Source organism: Ursus arctos, unplaced genomic scaffold (genome assembly GCF_023065955.2).
Source record: "Ursus arctos isolate Adak ecotype North America unplaced genomic scaffold, UrsArc2.0 scaffold_17, whole genome shotgun sequence".
Classification (NCBI taxonomy): Eukaryota; Metazoa; Chordata; class Mammalia; order Carnivora; family Ursidae; genus Ursus; species Ursus arctos.
The window spans coordinates 45,795,201-45,815,882 of NW_026622841.1; the positions used below are offsets into that span (position 1 = coordinate 45,795,201).

At 48.8% G+C, this 20,682-nt stretch overlaps 2 protein-coding genes and 1 long non-coding RNA gene across 4 annotated transcripts in view; 2 read left to right on the top strand and 1 right to left on the bottom strand.

The window, feature by feature from the left end:
* The window catches only part of NPC1 (NPC intracellular cholesterol transporter 1), a 49,787-nt gene extending 48,889 nt beyond the window's left edge, over positions 1–898 (top strand). For both annotated transcript variants that reach the window (XM_044383199.3, XM_057313189.1), the window contains exon 25: positions 110–898. In XM_044383199.3, coding sequence (XP_044239134.2) covers positions 110–192 — 83 coding nt within the window. In that variant the 3' untranslated portion in view covers positions 193–898. The remainder of the gene's footprint in view (positions 1–109) is intronic.
* Positions 600–20,228, bottom strand: RMC1 (regulator of MON1-CCZ1). Its single transcript, XM_026496094.4, has 20 exons — positions 19,898–20,228; positions 19,096–19,172; positions 16,958–17,042; positions 15,945–16,001; positions 14,551–14,637; positions 12,082–12,222; positions 11,465–11,568; positions 10,152–10,241; positions 9,958–10,063; positions 9,059–9,170; positions 6,407–6,451; positions 6,094–6,147; positions 4,828–4,956; positions 4,168–4,274; positions 2,727–2,846; positions 2,344–2,421; positions 1,970–2,074; positions 1,805–1,873; positions 1,484–1,709; positions 600–768 (listed from the first exon to the last, which is right to left on the bottom strand). Exons 1-20 carry the CDS (start codon positions 19,997–19,999, stop codon positions 689–691), a joined length of 1,974 nt encoding a protein of 657 aa, XP_026351879.1. The 5' UTR covers positions 20,000–20,228; the 3' UTR covers positions 600–688.
* Positions 2,071–7,675, top strand: LOC123000870 (uncharacterized). The gene is made up of 2 exons (XR_006409216.3): positions 2,071–5,173; positions 5,510–7,675. It is a non-coding gene; the product is annotated as an uncharacterized LOC123000870 (long non-coding RNA).
* Positions 20,229–20,682: the final 454 nt, after the last annotated feature.

Consider the following 20,682-nt stretch of genomic DNA (forward strand, 5'->3'; position numbering starts at 1 on the left):
TTTATTAATCTCTGGGGGATAATAGTTTGTACTGTAACAGAATGACCTATCGCCTTTTCTCCTGAAGAAATGATCCAGAAGTTTTTTTTTTTTTTTTAATCCCTCATAGGCCCATCAATAAATAAAGCCAAAAGTGTGGCCACTCAAGAGCGATACAAAGGTACAGAGCGAGAACAGCTCCTGAATTTCTAGCCTCTTGCGAGCTTTGGGGACTTGGTGTCTGCGGGCCGGCCGGTTTACCGCTGGGCAGCAGCTGCGCCGTCGGAGCTGGACGGCAGCCGACGCGAGGCTGCAAGAGCGCGGCTTCGGCCTAGTGCTTTCAGACCCAGGACCGCGCGGCCGGCGTGTGAAGCAGTGTTACCTACGCCGAAGGCAGCCGCAGGACGCCGAGGGGCCTTCCAGGTTCTCCGGGAACAAGACCTAACTCGGGCAGGCGGAGGGGGACACCGGCGAGGCTGAGCGGGACCTGCTCCCTGACACTTTTTAAAGGCCAATCAATGCAATGTTTTCCTTTGTTTTTGGAGTTAAGCCATCACACAAGTTCTATACCATATTTTTAGTAACATTTGAGGGTGTTGTAGATACACTTTACTATAACATTTTGTAGTTTAAAGAGCTTTATTAATGCAATAAATTAACTTTGTACACATTTTTATATATATATAAAAAAAAAAACTAGCAAGTGATTTCAGAATGTCGTAGGCCTCATTAGAGCTTGGTCTCCAAAAACCTGTTTGAAAAAAGCAACATGTTCTTCACAGTGTTCTCCTGTAAAGGAAAGACACTCCGTCAGATGCGGCACCGGAGAGCACGACGGGAACGAACACCTCACGGCTCACAGATATGTACGGCAGGGTTTTAACTTATTTTCTTTCATAAAATACTTTGTTTTCCTAAACTTTTCAGTTGTCCTTTTTATTTATACAGCTTCTGCCAGGGCTGCTGGGCCCCCTCACAACCCCGGCAAACTGCCCTCTGCGTCGAGACGGGAGCAGAGCAGCTCGCCTGTCCTGGCAATGCCACCCCGCACGGGTTACCAAGCTACAGGCCGGTGGGCCAAGCAGAGCGTCACGTGCTCCTTCCCCACCCTCAAGATGCTGAAGGCCTTAGGAGGCAAGAGCCAGTAGCCCAGGTGTCCTAAGACAAACAGTGGTAAGCCCCAGGCCATGTGACACGCCTTCGTCACCGTTTCCTGTCCCCATTTCCTCCCTTGTCCCTGATTCCTCAGAAAGCAGCGTTCCCACATCAGCGGCAGGCCGGAGCTGTGCGCTCACTGCAAGTTCCAGAGCGGGACTCCCGATTCCACGGGCGCACGGGATGCCCCCCGAGCACCATCATGAAATTTTGTTTCTAAAAAAGCTAACCCAGGAGTTCGCAGGAGAGCTCCGCACAAAGGCTTCTCGCCCCCCATCCTGCCTGCCAGCGTTCTCTCGCTGCTGCGGGTCTGTTCACCCTGCTCTCTTCACTCTCGCCACATCCTCACCTGGAGTGAAGTTAGGGTTCCCTCGCAAACGCTGGTTTCGCTGTTCAAAAAACCGAAATATAGTATAGAAAAGCATGTTGTCTTCAGTCTGCTTCGCGGCATCTAAGAATTTCCGTGCAGAAATGTTGTCGTGGCCGCCAATGCCCCGGATGAACCGTAAGGCCGCTAACACTTGGTGTTTGGAGAGAAGCACTTCTACGATTTCATCATTCGCAGTCGAGAGTCGCTGGAAGGGAGGGAGGGAGAGAGAAGAGTCCGGTAAGTGCCAGCGGCAGGAACAGACTGGAATGCAGCTGAGAACGTGGCTGTAGCAAGAGTTACCTTCAGCATATCCAGAGACAGCTGGTGGGCAGGAGGGTAAAAACTTTCTAGGGATAAGAGCAAACAAGCCTGAAAGACACATTTTCAAACGGACTTCAGCATAAGGTGTTAGAAGGTTAAACGTGAAGTCTTGACTCCCACAAGGAGAAACCTGGGGCCACGTACCAAAGGCTTGGAGTCGCTGAGGACGTGGTACTGCAGGAACTGATGCAGCATGTAGAAGAGGTTGTGCTGGACCAGCGTCTTGATGACGAGCTCGTGTAAGTAGTGCTGGGGACAGAGACGGGGGACAGCCCGTTTCCCAGTCACCCACCTACACCAGAGAGGCCACGCAGAGCTGTTCTAACGCACGGGTACATGTTTCCACGATTGAGGGGAGAGGTTTCTGTCACCTGCGCATCGACAGGATACCTGACGGAACACCCCTCATCCCACCGAGCAACAACATGGTAGTGTCGGGAAAGTCACTGGGAATTCTGAGTCCGGTGCGTGGCCCCGGCTCCTCTAACCTGGGACAACACATGCTGGCCGGAAGGTACCTGTACTGTGATCTGGAACTGGTTGAGAGAGCGAATGTACTCCATCAGCACGGCGATCACAAATTTATGAGACGTGTCCTACGGAGGGAAAGAAAAAACAGTCTTAAACACATCGAAGACTCGCAAGGAGGTCGCCTGCAGCTCGTTTCTCCACCTCTTGTTTCCACACGAGTCTGGCCCCGTGTTCCATTTCACTGGTTTTGCGCAGACCCCTCCAGAACCTCCCCGTTCACCACAGCCATGTTCTGGACTATTAGCAGCCAAACCGTTAGCTCTAGGTCTTCACCCAAGACACCTCCAGTTCGTCTAGTCGCATTCTGAGTTCTACGACTTCCCTCAGCTCCCCGCAGACAAGGCCTGTGTGTGGAGCATGCGTGACCCACCTTCTTCTCCGTGAACACGGACAGGACGTGCGTGTACATGTCGGACTGATCGATCACAGCCTGAGTCCGCGCCGGCCTCTTGAGAAGCGGGCTGCTCCGGCTCTGCCCGGCTTCCAGCGCCTAAACAGCACGTGGCACATGTGACCTTAACCAGCTTCTCGGTAATCCCAGAATTCCCGGACCCTGTGCGCCTCAGATAGGAGCAGGCTGTCCTTCCCCGTGCGGGCTGGGGCAGGGTTTAGGAAGCCAGAGCTGGTCGTCTTGAAAAGAGGCTGACGTTCATGAATGGAACTCAAAGGCATAAGTCCGCTTCCTCTTGACACATTTTCTTAACCTTAAAATCCCCAATTTACTTAATCACAGACTTTCTGGTGTGTGTTACCTAATAAAAACCGAACGGCGTCCTGCATCTTTGTTCTAGGAAGCCCCGATCTTACAGTGAGTGACCACTTCTAAGACTGCCTGGATGTTCCAGTGGTAAATACATCTCCCCAAATACGACACTGGGAAAGCTTCGTGGGGCGAGGGACTACTTCACCTGACTCCGTAAAGCAGTCTGCCCCGGCGCACAGCACGCGAGAACCGTGGCGGGGGCCGGAGAGGCCCTGACTAGCAAGGGCAAGGGCCGGGGATGCCTCGAGCCAGAACAGGGATGCACAGACACCCACGGGACTGAGCCCTCCTGCTTCCCCCAGCCTCGTACACCAGCAGCAAGGCCGGGAAGGCTCTGGAAGAGCTCGGCCCTCCTCTGCCCTCTTCGTGTCTAAAAGCACAGGGCCAGGTGCGCTCCAAGGTCCCTCGGCCTTCAGCAGCCTGCGTCAGTGCTGTTACCCTGAGGAGCTGACGGGAAGTGCGGTTCTGGGTTTCTCACTGCTTAAAACCACTTCGGCTCTAAGCCTGAGGACTCATCAGATCCCTGAAGTGAAATACTTGGTTCCACTCATCCTAACGGCATAGCGGAAGCTGGTTCTAAGCCCCGGTAATGTTTCCAGCCCTTCACGACACACTCGAGCCTGCCATGGGAAAGCACAGTGCTGCTACTTAATCGCGACCCTGACAGGACGCTGACCGAATGCCAGCATGAGTCGGTCTTTCCTTGTAGGCTGTTAAGAGCCCTAAAAGTAGGAAATGTGGCAAAATGATGATACTTCTAAGTTATTAAGTCTAGGCTCTGACTTGGCGGAAGGATGTAGAAAGTAACGCAAAGCTAAAACCAATTTTCTTAGCCATAAAACAGGAAAGACCAAGGATCTATCTACGTGTGAGATCTGACACAGATGAGAAACAACGGAAGGTGAAGGCACTGAGTGACACGCAGCTGCTGCGCCCCCACTGCGGCCCCAGCACGCCAGCCTCAGTGGCCTCCCGCCTCCAGAACCGTGCACCCTTATTAGGAAACCCGGGGGTGGGGGAGGGGTGGAGAGGCGCCCACACAGCTTACCGTTGTGTAGCTCTGCTCCGCGTCCAGGTACTTCTTATATTCGTGATTGAGCTTGTCAAAAACCGTGGCGATCACAGGTAACGTTGCTCTGTCTGACTCACTCAACACTGGAAAGAACATTCACGCAGGTCAGCCGCAGACGTCCGTGTCAGAACTCAAACACGCTGCTAGGATAGAAAGACCTAACCTCACAGGCTCCCAGGGCAAACCTACCTCCAATGGGCTTCCAGAGAAATAGAATCATTTGGAGACCTGGAACCTAGAATTCACTCACCGGCCCTTCCTGGGCACTAGAAAAAGTAGCTACAGAGGGTTTCAGCAGAAAGTGCTCAAAGGAGAGATCTCTGTAGTAAGTGACTTGGATTCTGGAAAATGCCTGTTTTCAGGCTGGGGAGGCAGCGCTTCCCTCAGATGCACCAGCTGTTTCTACACTGCTCTCACCTGGAACCGTCTGTTTAGCTTTTCTCCCCAAGTCGCTACAAGTCATGATGATGTTTCATCGCCTTTCCAGGGGGTTAAATAGTCCACCCTTCAAGTGAAGGATAAGGCTACAGGCCGTGCACAAGGCGGAAAAATGTGGCCCAGCTCCCAAGAAAGGGTGTGGGCAGCACAGGCCGAACCCCGGAATCAGACTGCGTGGGGGAGGACTGGTCCACTTACTCTGTGAACAGACAGACAGGATGACCATCTTGCACTCCTTCCTCTGGAGGAGAAAGTCCATCAGTCTTCCTTTGTCTGGCAAGAGGCTGACGATGGGCTGAAGCTTCACTTGCAGGTTCCAGAGGTAGCCTGGATGGAGGAGACGGCGAATTTCATACAGGATGCAAATCGGAACAAAAGCCCAAAAGGTGGTTCCCATGGGGTTCCACGGGGCAATCCTGCAAAGCACGGATACGATCCTGATCTTACCAACCCAAGCGCGGCCTAGGACACAAAAGCTGTGCCTGACAACAGAAGGACTGACAGCCACACTACAACTGTGTGCTCTACGGCTCCTTACAACAAGGTGACCCTCTCCGATCACAGCTCCCAAACCGGGGGCGGGGGGGGTGACTCAGAGCAGTTCCGTCCCTACACCTAGCCCCCTTTTTAGTCTTGAAGCTTGAAAAAGATGTTAACGTGTGGTATGAACTTGGGTCCTGTACTCTGGCTTCTCCCACAATGGCTCTTCAAAGTAACTCTAGAGGCTCCCAAGGGAATTTCATAATACATCCATTCATCGATCTGACTTTCCCCAACACCCACACTGCCAGGGAGCGCCTCTCTCAACTGGGGTTCCACAAGAGAGCTCAACACTGCAATAAACACGATCTGAGTGATTCTGTTCTCGGTTCTCCCACAGCTGGTCCAGAGCTAGTACCATTCTAGACGGAGACGGGAATGCCACGTGCAGCGGATCCCACGGGCACCAGGGCTGATTCTCCCCCCGAGAATTCTCCTTGAGAATCCCGGGGGCTGAGACAGGAGAACACACAGATGACTGAAGACGGATGTGGGAAGTCCAGTTACCAGGAAGACAACCGGCATCCCGAGGGAGCTTCCCAGCACCGTGGGAAGCACAAGCACACTCGATGCACAACCGGAACAGAAAAGGCCTCGGGCACACGTGGGTGTGACGGTGGGGGGTAGTGACAGGGCAGGGAGGGCCTTGTGCACCGTGCCATGGGGTCTGGGTTTTCCGAACAGAGTTGAATGGGCCAAAGCAGGGGAATGGCCATTCTTAGTTGCGAATTTTAAAAATAACGTATGTTCAGAATAAAACACAGAATAATAGACAACAGAGTATAAAGTGAAAAATTCTCCCATTTCGGGGTTGAAGGGAGTGTTCATCTCTCAGATTCACCTCAAAAACGTCACTGGCTACTCCTGTCAACCGAAGCCAACAAGTACTATTGTCTAACTTGACGATCGTCCCCTCTGACCCACCTTGGCTTGCGCTGATGATGATGTCAGGTTGAAAGACAATCCAGGATGAAGAATCCGCATGTTATAGGAAGTGGTAAACCAGGAAGAGATGAAAACAAAAGAGAAACCCAGCTCTGACTGGCACTGCCCGCCCTACCCCCTACTTGCAGAGGCCACTCGGCTCTGGGTGGTGAGGAAAGTTCCCCCAGGGACTCCCAAGACCTTCTTCAGATCGTTCACAGCTGCCAAGGCCACAGGACCACTCTCAGACACCCGTATAAAGGGGGTAACAGCTTCCCTTCAGTGCACAGCGCAAGGCCTTTGTAAAGGATACAGAGTTTGCACGGGACAGGAGACTGGCTGGTCACAGGAGCAGGACCTACAAATGGAGAAAACACAAATGTGCAAGGACTAGGCCGTCGGAAAACCCTGCCGATACCAGTGCTGAGGACGTGAGCTGCAGTACTTCTTAAAGCCTTCAGTAAATGTTCATTCAACCGCAGCTACGGGAGGAAGGGGTGAACGGGCTGGTCCCACTGATACAACACACATAAGGAGGAAGGGGGAAGTCAAGAACGATCCATGAAAACATCCTCCCAAGAAGGGGAAAGTATCAAGAATTCATTCAGAGTTGTCAATTCTGTCATAACCAAAGATGACTCGTCATCATTTAGGCACACGAAGAACTGAGCAACATCCCCGGATGATTCAAAATCAAATCCCCAGGTAAGTCGCTGATAATTAAACCACAGAATACATTTATTTGAAATATTATCTAAATAATTAGCTCAGTTCTCTACTGCACAGAGTAGGTCCAGGCACAGAGACCTCATCTAGAAACAGAAACCAAAAAACCTCCCATGACAAGGACTCATCATGACCAGCTGCACCGGCCGTGCGTCAGGCGGGCAGCCCTCGGTGAACCTGAGACACACGGCCCTGCCAACTACATATCATTCCCAGTTCTGTTCCCACTACCCAGGCACGATCAGAAGATTGATCAGTGGGTTAGAAAAGACCACTCAAAAGAGGAAAGTGCCCATAGTTCAGACAAGCTAAGGCAAAGAACACCTGCATTTAGCACCTGAGGGTGAAGGTCTTGCCCGTGGGCCTCAACTCTGGCTGCCCATCACGTTGACTTAACTGCTCTCGGGTGACAGCCAGATGCCCTTGATGGTTAAAGCCCCCCAGGCGATCCTAACGTACAGTCGGCTCCAGACCCGCTTGCACAGACCACAAACAGAAGGGGAAATGAGAGCAGCTGCCTCATGCCGAAACCTGCTGGCGTCATCATTCAAAACAGCCTAACCAGCCCTTCCTGGCGGCACGGCCTGCAACCGCACGGGGCGGGCGAGATGCCAAGATGCTACAAGCCCGTGAGGGGCTTACAATCTAGCAGGAACAACAAGACAGTCATGAACTGTAAAAAATACTCTACCCGCCCACACTCCGGAGGCCAGAGATTCAACGGACCTTCGAATTATTAACCTTTGTCTAGACTATTATTTTGAGCACACCTGGCATTTATTATAACTAGCCAGTTAGAACGTGACAGCCTCTGACTGGTCCCAAACCACCGGAACAGACAGGTTTTTAATGGCTAGAGTGGGTTTTCCCTCCAATTCACCTGCAGTTACCTTCGTGCCAAGTAAGCAGCAGATACAAGATAAACACTTGACACAACCCATTTTTTTTGAAAGAGAGAGAGTGCGCATGCGGGGATGGGGGTGGGGGGTGCTCTTAAATAGGCTTTATGCCCAGCGCAGAGCCTGATGCAGGACTGGATCTCATTACCCTGAGATCATGACCTAAGAAAATATCAAGAGTGGGACACAACCAACTGAGCCACCCAAGTGCCAGGACACAACCTATTCTTTTAATGCTAACACTATTAACTCAAGAAAAGGAAGCTGCTGGAAGGAACACAGAAAGCCAAAAGACTTAATCAAACATAAGAACTAGCTCCTTCCTCCCCCAGTGCTGCCGGAGTCATTAAGCTTCTGGGCGATCCCACACGTCGAGGCAGGCAGACTGGAGGCGGTGCTCTTGCTAAACTCAGCCGCAGCCTGACTGGAATCTTCCCTGACAGGTGCAAGCACCTCCTGACTGCAGGCGGGCCCCAAGCAGCAATACTATCTGACAGGGATCCCTTATAAGAAGAAAACATTGTGACCGAAGCTCCAAACGTGTGCCCTTCGGACTAGCCATATGCACTGAAATTTCAACTAGCTTACTCTACACTCCGATATCCTTTAAAAGACAGCTGAATGTTATTCCCATGAGCCCTAGCTTGAAATCAGTTACACGGGGAAAAGGCAAAAATAAAAGCCCAACAGTTTCTCTCTCCTTCCCTGAAATTCTGACCTCCTCTCGGACTTCCTGCTCCCACCTCGTGTAGAGATTTCGAATAACCAAAGTAGCACAGCCTTAAGCTCTTACGATGCCCACCGGTGAGAAGAAAATGCAGTATTTACTAACTAGCTATGGCACCGACTGTGTGAGAAAGGCAAGGAAAAGCAATCCCAGGTTCAAGTGACAGCCAGAAGCAGCCACGTTCAATCTCAGGGTTCTAGAGCACAGGCAAACAGAAAAGGGAGGCCGTAGTCAATAATTAAACAACTAAGAAATCTCTCAGCTTCCATGGGTAATCCCGACTCTCTGTTTTATTTTTATTATTTTTTAGGTAGGCTCTATACCCAACGTGGGGCTCAAACACAACCCCCAAGAGTCTCATGCTCTACCCACTGAGCCGGCCAGGCGCCCCTCCCAACTTTCCATTTTAAAGCTCAGAGAAATCGCTCCATGTCTTCAAAAAAAGATTCATGTATCTTATAAAATACTTTTCACAACAGCATAATTTTACTAACATGATCAGTAGGATTTTCATTAAAAAAAAAATAACAAAATCATCCCTCCCCAGAGCACGTGGACCTGGGAACCCCTGTGTGCCCTCCTCTTTCCAACCGCCAGGCAGGGGTCCCCTTACCTGCCATGGGGATCTGGTAGGGTTGGATCGAGCGCGCCGGGAGCACCGGGTGATGGAAGGTGACAGTGCCATCGAACTCTCCCCTTAACTTGATGTCAAATATCACCGATGTCTAAAGTGGAGAAAAGTAAAACTCGGATACCGAAACAGGCCACGATGGACTCAGCCCACCCCTTCCATTCTCTTGCATCCTGCCGTTCCCAGCAGCTTCCACAGTCTGCGCGCACCGCACCCCTGCAGGCTGGTTCGAAGTGGGGAGGAGTGTGCTGGGGTATCACAACTCTGTGACACCGTTCCCCATGCTCACGCAGATACGCACACTCCTGGTGTTGATGACGGGCAGACCCTGAAGAGCTCAAAGTGATTCCAGCAGATCTTTTTCACTTCAACTCACAAGACCTTTACTAGTCAAAATAAGGGTGTCACCCCCCTGCAGGAGATGTGGGACAGAAGTAGCTTGTCTATGACCAGATACCCAGCTACCCACGTAGAAAACAGCAGGACCCATTCCAGTCTTTCTCTTGGGCCATGGAGCCTCAAAACCATTATCACTCAGCATTATCATCTATCCTCACAAAGGAAGCACCAAGCTCACGTGCTCATGGAAGACCGGAATTCTGCAGTAAATTCCCAGCTTAGATGATTCAACCAAATAATTGGGCCAGACTCAAATATCCTCATGTGCTACTTTCTGGGATAGTTTTTAATTCACTGTAATCAATAGAGAGGGAACCACTGTTTTTTTCCTAAACCATCTAGAATACCAAACCCATGTGCATCCAAAAGACCCAAGCTTTAGCACGAAAAGCACTTTCTAGTCTTTGTTCTGAACGTTTTGTCCATTTTCACAACTCTTTTCAGGAACCTTGACAGACAAGACACCCCCACACAACTCTTACCTCTGTATCCTGATGATGAACGACCACCAGGTTATCCACCACGTTGAGGGCAAACTTCCCCGTCCGATTTAACTTTAATATGTGCATCTTTTTACAGGCACCTTCTCTGTAGGATAACACAAAGGTCAAAAAACAGATCGACAAGCTTTAGTTCATATTTTAAAATTGGAGAAAGAGGACAGCATTAAATATACCGTGGTAGATGATAGAGGACTACCTCCGCTCCTGCACTATTGGAGGTCCGAGAATGATGCCTCAAGAAGAGAACGTAAAGCTGTCCGTATCTACAGAACAAAGAGACAGACGTCACATCGGGCCACTTGAAATCCCTCCACTCTAAATGCTGAAATATGAGGCCATCATAGTTAATTATGACATATTCACTAACAGAATATTTCACAGCCAACAAAAATATTTACGAATTGCAGTTTAAAAAAAAAAGCTGATTATAAAGTGAAAAGGGGGATGCAAAACTAAATATAGTTCAATCACAACACTTTAAAAGGAAAACACAATGTCCTCAACTACTAGAAATACGTGTTAATAGCTATTCTTGAGTAACAAACTAAGTCCATTTTCGTTTTCTCTAACCTTCTGTATCTTCTAAGTTTTATGTAGTTAAGTATATTCCTTGATACTAGGGAAACATAATCACTCTTCATTCGGAAGCCTCGTGGCACAAACGCTGCTGCGAGCAGTTCCTACATGCACACTGCTCTTCCAGTGGCTGGCACTATGCTTGGTCTGCCACTGGGATGGGACCAAAGGGAAGGGAGTGGGTCCCTGCTGCCAGTGGGCAAGGACTGTTCTCATGGTACCTATTCTCTAAACAAGGATGCCACAGAAGATTGTCTTAAAAAAAAAAAAATTCTAACTGCTAAAAAATGTTAAATTTCAAAACCACTGTTTTAGGCCAAAGAAGAAGAATCAGAAGTAACTTAGGAACAAAATTTTGACAGTTTTGAATAGGATTAGGGGTACACTGGGTATTCTTTGTATCAGTTTCTATTATTGTGTCTAAAACTTCCATAACATAAAATTAAGATAATCTGCATTTCCAAATAAAGACATACCTTCCTACATAAATAATTCAGTTTCATGTTAGTTAAAAAACTATGTTCTTCTTTAGAGCAAGTAGGATACACTTTGGCTAACAGAAGTCCTTGATAAGCTTCAACTACTCAGAGTATTAAAAAAAAAAATTCTAGAACTAAGACACCTAAAAAATAGACTGGTCCAATGTTTTCATTTTATCAGGCTAGAATGGTGGAAAAAACTTCCCTAAGGTCACGAATCTAGTAAAATCAGCAAAGAATGCCAGGCCGATGGCAGGTTTCCTATATTCATAAAATCTAGGCACTGAAAGGGAAAGGGCGCATCTTGATCATGTGCTCACGGTAGGCAGACACCTACCCAGAGGCAGCCCTGCAGTGCTTACGACGCACTTCTACTACTTGTATCGCCAAAAGCAATTTCAAGAAGGAATTCTCTCAAAAGACAGACATACATGGTGGCCATCGCGATGTCTCTCTCGGAAAGGTTCAGCTTCGCTGACTTGGGCACAGCTGGTAATTCAATCTCGAACTTGGGCAGCTTCGACATAGTGCCAGCCTGTTTAGGTAATACAAGTATTAGGAAAAGCCGATCAGGGCACCTGGGTGGCTCAGATGGCTAAGCATCTCCCCTTGGCTCAGGTCATGATCCCAGAGTCCCTGGGATCGAGCCCCGCATCAGGCTCCCTGCTCGGCGGGGAGCCTGCTTCTCCCTCTCCCTCTGCTGTTCCACCTGCTTGTGCTCTCTCGCTCTCTAATAAATAAAATCTAAAAAAAAAGCCGATTAAACCCCTCTGATGCTTTAGCACTCCCTACATAAAACCACTGAGGATACGCACACACTATGTCTTTCGATCCTTTCCAAAGTCCCACTGTGTCCTTTACTCCCTGGGGTCTGTCCCCACACAAGGAGTCGTTCTTGGAGGTGACAGGAGGGTAGAGTGTGCCCTCTAGCGGCCAGAAGTGGTGAGCTCACTCGCTGGAGGAACTTGCCCCTTTGAAGTACTTGACACCTTAGGATGTTGGAAGGGGTGGGGGGAGGAAGTTTTCCTAAAGAGAGGCTCGCTCTTACCCGAAAATAAAAGGGCTGCAGCACGTTCCCAAGGACTGTGGTAGACAGGAGAATCACAGCGCCCTCGGGGCAGTACATGTACCAGTTCACGTTGATGTTCTGGCTCTTCAGGAGTTTCAGACTGCGTTTCTCTGGTGACACCTGAAGCCAAGTTCAAGAAACAGAATGTTGCAGTAAAATGGAAGAGGACGGACAGGAAATTAAGAAAACAATAAACAGCAGGGGCACCCGCGAGACTCAGGCCGCTAAGTGTCCAACTCCTAGCTTCTGCTCAGGTCGTGATCTCGGGGCCTTGAGATGCAGCCGCAAGCCTCAGAGCTCTCCGCTCGGTGGGGAGTCGGCTTCTCCTCCCTCTGCCCCTCACCCCACTCGGCGCGCGCACGCGCACACACTCTCTCTCTAATAAATACATAAATCTTAAAAAAAAGAAGAAAACAATAAAAAGCAGGGGAAAAAAACCACGAAATAAAAATGAGAATTGTTTGTTTGTTACAGCTACTGATGGCGATGCTCAGTGCTTTACAACTCTTGGCTCATCTACTCACACCACGACCCTGAGACCTGAGACGCGGGCACCACGGACACCTGACCGAGGAGAAAACAAGGCTCAGACACTGGCTAATGCAGTTAGAGCCCAGGCAGGCCAGGGCCCCGCAAGGCCGGATCCGAGCCTCCCCCCTCTCGGGCACCGTCCGCCGCAGGGCAGGGAGCAGCCTTGTCCCCGAGCCCCACACGCGGCACCAGCCACCGCCCAACCGGCAGCACCTGCCTTCTGCCTGCCCTCCATCCGGACTCCAGGGAGCACTGAGCTGAGAGCAGCTCCCTTTTGCTAACAATCGTGCTCGTGAGACGCTGCATGCAAACCCAGTATTTTATAGTCAAGACATGTTTTAAATATACTGTAAATATTCTGGGACATTAAAGAACACGGTGTAGAGCCCCAAGACATTAATGCTCACAGAACACTGTGCTTAAGAACGGACGTGGAAGTCAGGGTCAGGAGGCCTGGGTATCTTGACATAAATAAAGTAAGGATGGGCAAGAGTCCTCTTATTTCTTGAAGAGCTGAAGACCATCTTGATGACATGAATGTACACTTTTCCACTACAGAGAACAGAAATCTATACGACTGCCACTGAAAGAACCTTCAGTAAAGCAAGTGATCCCCTCCACGCTACCATATAAACAAACTCCCTGTGTGTAGGAGGTCTGGGCAGTTTCTTTCTGGCGGTCATGACAAAGGTTTTGATGACAGCCCCACAGCAAAGCACCATGGCATTAACATCTCACATTCTGCTTACATGGGTGCATTTTCTCCATCCCTACATTCTAAATTATACCGCCTTCATTAGGTCAACAAAATTACACCCTGAGAGAATCCTAACAGCCTGCAGATTAGCTCCACTGAAAGCTCTCAGACACATTTCTCAAGGTCAGGCAGTCGGAACATATTATAAAATGATGAGGCAGGTGCAAAGTCAAGTCAACAGAGTGAAAAGGAATGGGAAATATTTGCAAACCATCTATCTGATCAAGGGTTAATACCCAGAAAATAGGTCTACGGACTGATAAAATGCAGTTCTGGCAAAAATGTGGAAAATGGAGATTCCTACATTGAAAACAAATGTGGGGGGTACCTGGCTGGCTCAGAGGAGCGAGCGACTCTTGATCTCAGGGTCGTGAGTTCAAGCCCCATGGTGGGTGTGGGGCTTAAAGACTAAATTTTTTTTAATTAAAAAAAAAAAAATTAGCGATGTCTGTTCAGCTTTTTGACGTTCATGCCTATGCTGTAATTCCAAGAACTGCCTCACCCAAGAACATAAAGAAATGTTTGCAAGCATGTTCACTGCAGAACTGTTTAGAATCACAAAAACATGAAAGAAGCCAGAGGTTCATCAACAGGGAAGAAGTTAAACTGTAGGACACCCATACAATAGAATACTGTTTAGTCAGAATAAAATATGGATGGGGGTGCCTGGCTGGCTCAGTGGGGGGGAGCGTGTGACTCTTGATCTCAAGGTTGTGAGTTCAAGCCCCATGCTGGGTGTAGAGATAACTTAAATAAGACTTTAAAAATTAAAAAAAAGAATAAAATATGGACACATGTCCAAGATATACTGCTATGCAAAAAAAGCCAGCCACAAAAGTTTATATACAACATTCCTGTTTTAGTTTTAAAAAAAAAAATGGTGGTACATATGTATGAAAATACATATGTACTAAACTTTTCATACTGGTTATTTCTAGGGATTATGGGGAAGGGACTTTTACCTTCCATATATCCTGGTAATGTTTAATTGTTTTATTAAAAAAAAACATGTATTTCTTGTAATTAGAAAAAAAGAATAAAAACCTAAGCAAGAGACTAAAACTCTAGAATCTCAAAATCTATTTAGAACTGAATTCAAAAGGCTGCCACACTGCCATCACAGACCTTTCTCCCGCAAACGTAAGTGATGAACAGAATACCTGGTAAAATTCAATGCCTTGATCTGTTATGAAGACAATTTCAGTAGAACTGGTCCAACAGAATCCTAGTATGTTGGCGTTCTTGGTCTGAAAAGAATTACAAAAAATTTTCTTAAAAAAAATGTTTGTATAATTCTCTTCAAAAGCTTAAAATACTCTATTTCTTTTTTTTTTTTTAAGATTTTATTTTATTTATTTGACAGAGACAGCCAGCTAGAGAGGGAACACAAGCAGGGGGAGTGGGAGAGGAAGAAGCAGGCTCCCAGCGGAGGAGCCTGATGTGGGGCTCGATCCCAGAACGCTGGGATCACGCCCCGAGCCGAAGGCAGACGCTCAATGCGCCACCCAGGAGCCCCAAAATACTCTATTTCTATCACTCTTTACTAAAAGTTACCTGGATTTGATTACTTATTAACAAATCAAACTTTCTTTGAAATACAATGTTCCCAGATTTCCACCTGGCACACCTCACTGAAGCCCCAGACTCTTGATTCTTTCTGGTCAAGAACAGAGGGAAAAGCCTAAATTTCGGAGAATGGTAACTGAGCGGCACTCGCAGATACCAACTTCTACCTTAAGGAATCAAAGGACAGGCGGCCTTCTCTTAGTCAGCCGTAGCATAACAACAGGCATTATGAAAGTATAAAGGCCTAAAGGTTCCCAGTGAGTGCTGAGCAACCCGGGGTTGGGACCGTGAGTGCACACCTCGGCCTCGCCCGGTGCCCAGTAGTGCCCCAAGCCCGAGGGCAGACATGGCTAGGACAGGGGCTCTGCAATGCACACTGGATCAGGTCTGCAAGGGGCTCAGTTACTGGGCCCACGGGCCTTTCCTTGTCACAGAGCCCACCCTGAACTCCATTTAGCAAAATGATGGCAAAGCTGGTAAAAGCCACACCCAGCACCTTCTGCCAGTTTCCATGGTGCCATCCTGGGGCTTTACGCTGAGCCCCCTCTAGCCTCGTTCATTAGACCCAGTAAATCTAATTAAAACAGATTAGAAGCTACACTTCGGGAACGAAAGTAGAAGGACACAAGGACAACAAATCAAGGAAAGGAAACATCATCAGGAGAGGGGAAAAAACTCCTTTTCCCAAAAGCCAGATGCACAGCCAGCACAGGGAGAAGGGGGCAGGGGGACACACGAAGTGCTGACACTGCCCGGTGCTTAACACCCTGTCACCCACTGAAACCTCCCAATTCCATCTTGTTAGAAGAAACAGGCTCTCAACCGTTTCAAAACTGTCCAGAGTCCCAGAGCCCACACGCAGCAGGTCTCAGCAGAAAACACGGCCTGCCTCCAAGCACGTGAAGGCAGTTCCCCCGCCACCATGCGTCTCCACCACGGGACCCACACAGGGAAACAGCCAGCAGCTGGGAAAGGGTCCGGGCCGTACCTTGCACTCTTGAGTGTATTCCAGCTGAGAACTATCCGGGATAAAATTAGAAAAATCCTGAAAAGTAAAAAAATAAATAAATAAACAAGAAGAAAGAAAGAAAAAGAAATAAAACACAAGAAGTTTAGATCAAGCAGCATACTGCCAACCTACACTGATACAACAAAAATTTGTACAAACGACAAATTTAAAAAGTGATGAGAAAAAAAAACTGATAAAAAACAAGAAAACTAAAAGGACCAATGTGGATAATCCATCTCCTTACAACTCAATTTAAAAAAAGTTAATCCAAATATTCAGTTAAGAGTTTAGAAACTCATACTGAAAATCAATTGCTGTTAGAGAAATGTGTTGCTGCGTCTTACAAGAAGCTTTCCAAAACTTTTAGCAATGAATCCTGACAGAAGGAAATCAGATTCTGCCTCCTCCCAACAGCTTTCACTCTACTTTACAAGTGACAATGGTGAATACTTACAAAGGCAAAAATGCCAAACGGTGCTCCAACGTGCAGTGGGTCAAGCACTCAAAAATGCAAGAAGTGAGCAAATGGAGCTATTCTGGTAAAGCTAGTTCACCAAGCTGCCAAAAATACACCTCATATAATCTATGCTGCTAGCTAGCGATCAATACAGAAGACGCACGAGGCTCCGAATTACTTTAAAAAAAATTTTAAGTCAAAAATGACAAACTAAGGTCATAAGTATTTATCCCTTGAAATGTCTTTCTCCAAGAATTCCAAAGGCTCACGTACAACAGAACAGAACTATAACCTGCATGGCATTGAAATAACAAAGGCTTCCTTTAACACTGTTTTTTGCAATTCATTCTCTTCTAAATGTACTTCTAGTGTCCTTTTCTTTATGCTATCTTCAAGGATATGTCCTGGGGCGCCTGGCTGGCTCAGCTGGAAGAGCATGTGACTCTTGATCTCAAGGTCACGGGTTCGAGCCCCATGTTGGGTGTAGAGATTGCTTAAATAAATACAGCTTGAAACAAATAAAAATATGTCTTACCACAGTCTTTGAGGTCCTCTGAACAGCTAATATCTTATTTTCTAAGGAAAACTTAATGCACTTCACTTCTCCTTTGTCTTCCATTCTTTAAGGGAAAAAAAGAAAAAAGTATGCTATGAGTTAAAGTTAATAACCGAAATCTAGCATCTAGCATTTTGTGAGAAAAGTTATATACTCAGGAAGCAGCAAATCTTAGTTGAAAATTATGTTTCTGAAACTATCAGGACTTCTTTTCAAACAATAAAATCCAACTGGCAACACGTTGCTGATGAAATTTACAGTTTGTGGTTAACAAGTGACTGAGGAATTAAGAACAGGTGCATTTTCCCCTGAGAATCATCTGAGACATAAGTAAGTAATACCCTCACAGCAACCTTCTCCAGAAACTACCGCCTTTCCTCCCCATCGCTCTCACAGCAGAGTGTGTGGAAGAGTGTAAGCTTTCCTGGACCTACATGACCTCAAACAGACGTTACAAAGGGAAGTCAAGGGATGGATTACAGAGCAGCACGAGCAAACTTTTGATTGTGGTGACGGTTAACACATGTCAAAACTCATCAACTGTATACGTTAAATATACGCTGTTAATTCTACCACAATAAAACTGTTAAAAATAAACAGAACTAAAATTTTTGCCAATAAAATTAAAATTTAAAAGAGGGTAGATTCAGTATCTTCCTCCTCAAACCCTACTAAGCCCCCAAATCTGGATCATCATGGGCTCACTCTCATTTTCCACCCCCAAATGACCACCAAAACTGACCCAAGACTTTCCTAGGCACCTCTGGAGTGCCTACGTGATACCAGTCCACGCTGCCTTCAGTCTGGTCGTTAGTATGCCTGGCCCAGACTATTGTATCATCGCTCAGTGGTATCCCTGACATTGACATGCTCCCCACTAAGGAAGCTTCAGTGCTGTAAACAGCATGATCCTTCCAAGCACTGATGAGATCATGCCATGCCCCATCTTACAAATTTTCAATAAGAAGATAAAGCCCTAACTCCATAGCAGAATACATAAGGTTCAAGCTGACTCCTGCCAGTGACCAAACCACGAGCACCTCCCCTTCCCTGCAGGGACACCTGAACGCCATTACGCAAGCCTGGAATTCCCCCAAACACCATGCTCACTCACCTTTACATAAACTCGGTTATCTCCCCCACCTGAAAAGCCTGCTCTCTTCCCCTGTAGAATCATTCCATTCAAGCTTTCAAATTTTGCTCAAAGGCTCCCTCCTCCCCCATCCTGCGCAGTGGTGTTTCCTGGCCTACCCCAAGATAACGGTCTCCTCTTTTGTGTGCCCAAATTCTGTAGAAAGTGCTATCATAGTACTTTTCACAATCAACAGAATGTGTCCACACACTTGTCTCCCACACTGAATTTATGAGTTCTGCAAACAGGCACCAGGCTGCACATGCCTGGTACCTAGCACAGGGGCTACAAACAGTGTTTGCCCAACAAATGAGTGATTTGTTTTCTACTTCAAAAACTGTTTCCTATTAGCACAGACAACCTGCAAAAAAATTTAAGTCACCACTGAACTGAGGGCCCACATTATACTTTCCCCTTCTGTAATGACGGGAGTTAAAGACCAGATAATTTATCAACCAAAGCGAGATACTTCTGAAAGTGAAAGGAAGTGCTATTCATAATTACACTGGTTCAACTTGTATAAACTGGGACATCCAGTCATCTTTAGTAGAAGCTGGGATTTTAATATACATTATTATATAGGAAACACTAATCAGGAATCTCCTCCACCTACCACACAGCCTGAAAAGACCCAGGCCAGATGAGGAAATGAAGGCCCTCCCCCGTCAAGACGCCAGAAATAAGCACATCAGTAAACTCACTTGCTAATTTCAAGTGCCAGGAAGTGGGTTCCCTATGTTGGAGATTTGATTCCCCAATCAAGAGAGAACTACTCTACACATGTCACTCTGACGGGAAATACTAATACATACGGCACAGCAGGGGTCTGCTTCCCTCTCCCTGCACCCAGGGACTGCCGAGTGTGTGTGCACTTCAGACCTCTTACAGCCAAAGGACAAATTTTTAAAACCAACTTCTGAACGAGAAACAGAAACACATCATTTTGTTTACATGTGATAATTATTCTGTGAATGTCAACAGTTACCGAAACGAGATGGGATTCCTGTCATCTGGGCCTTTAACTACCACCCCGGTAGCTCCACCTGATCGAACTGCAAAAACCTGGGAGGGAGAAGAAGCAACGTTAATGGTCTGAACTTTGAAAGACTTTAGACACATACACCAGCCTACAAGTGATTACTTCTACTACACCCCACTCCTGGTCCAGCCGAACTAACGTGGCATATATTAATCTGCAGATGCTTGGTGTTCCCATCAATTTTAAGGGACAAGAGCATAGAGACCAAAAAGGTTGGACCATTCCGAGTGCAACCCACTGTGCGAGACCGGGCGGGGTCCCCGCGGCTACACATTTTAGTCGGGTACGGCAAAAGCGCCACTGATGCATTTGAGCACACCCTGCTACTACTCACGCTGCTTTTCCCCCCCTTTCCAAAATCCCGACAATAAGGACAATCCCAACGTCTAAATCCTCGATTGCAAGGGTACCTAATGACAAAGACAACAAAGGCGCCGGGAAAGGGCTGGCGGCTAACAACTGACCACACCGGCCAAAGGGCGCTGTTGGGTGGGCAGCGCAGGTTCGGGGTCCACCTAGCTGTCACTTTGGAGAAGAAAGCACCCGCCGAGGTGGCTCCCGGTCCCTCGGCCCACCCAAGAGCACGGAGCTGGCGCCAGTGCGGCGCCGGGACCGGAGGGGAGGCCCCAGGCCTGGCCCCCCCGCCGGCACCCGGCCTGGGTGCGCGCGGGACGCCCCTGAGGCACCGGGGACGGCGGGCGGGGCGCGTCCGGCCGCGCGGGGGAGGAGGGAGCGGGCCGGCCCGGACCTGCTTGTTGGCCTCATCGAAGAAAACGCAGTTGACCGGGTTCGCCTTCTCGAAGTGCACCGGCCGGTCGCACAGCTCCAGGTAGTAGTCCTCCTCACCCATAGCGGGCGCCGCCGCTGCGGCGGGGAGTCCGGGGGCGGCCGCCAGCGTGGAGCGGGGCAAGCGGCGCCCGGCACAGGGACGCACCGAGTCGAGCCGGGCGGTGGCGACGGCGATCCGAGCGGGCGCGGAGGCCGCTTCCTGGTGCCACGCCCCCACCCCGTCCGGCACGTGACCGGCCGGCCTCCGCGCTTAAACGGGCGACCGCCGACCCGCCGTGGTGGGGCCTAGCGACCGCGACCGCGCCCTGCTCCGAGCGAGAGGCTCCTCCCCTTTCTTGGAGGGCGGAGTCCCAGCGCGGCTCGCGGGGCGGGGGCGTGACCCGGAAGCCGCGCGGAGCCGAGGGCGGGTGTTGGCACCGGCACTCCCGCCTGCGCCTTCCCGGGCGAGTGCAGCTCTTGGGTCCCCGTCCATCCCCGGAGGTTTACGCCCGGGCGGGCGCCCGCCTGGGGCAGAACGGCCCCTGGTCTAGGGAAGGCTTACCCTGTCTCTCCGGCGGGTTTATTGAGCCTGCCTCTGGGAACTTAATAAGGGAGGGGAGTGCTGTGGCCAGCGCTTGGATGCTGTGACCTTGTAACTGGGAAACCAGTTTAGACAGCAGTCAGAAAGTCTGTTTTGAGTGGCTTTGACATTTGGGGGGGGGTGTTGACATTTGAGGGGGGTGGGGGAAACTCTTCATTCAAGAG

Bases quoted from the DNA above. Each gene is read 5' to 3' on its own strand.
- RMC1 (XM_026496094.4), bottom strand. From the start codon at position 19,999: ATGGGTGAGGAGGACTACTACCTGGAGCTGTGCGACCGGCCGGTGCAC. The intron at 6,148-6,406 runs GTATCCTTTACA...TATAACATGCGG, and splicing joins TCCTGTCCCGTGCAAACTCT to ATTCTTCATCCTGGATTGTC. The intron at 1,874-1,969 runs GTACGTGGCCCC...TGTGTCTTTCAG, and splicing joins TCAGCGACTCCAAGCCTTTG to GCTTGTTTGCTCTTATCCCT.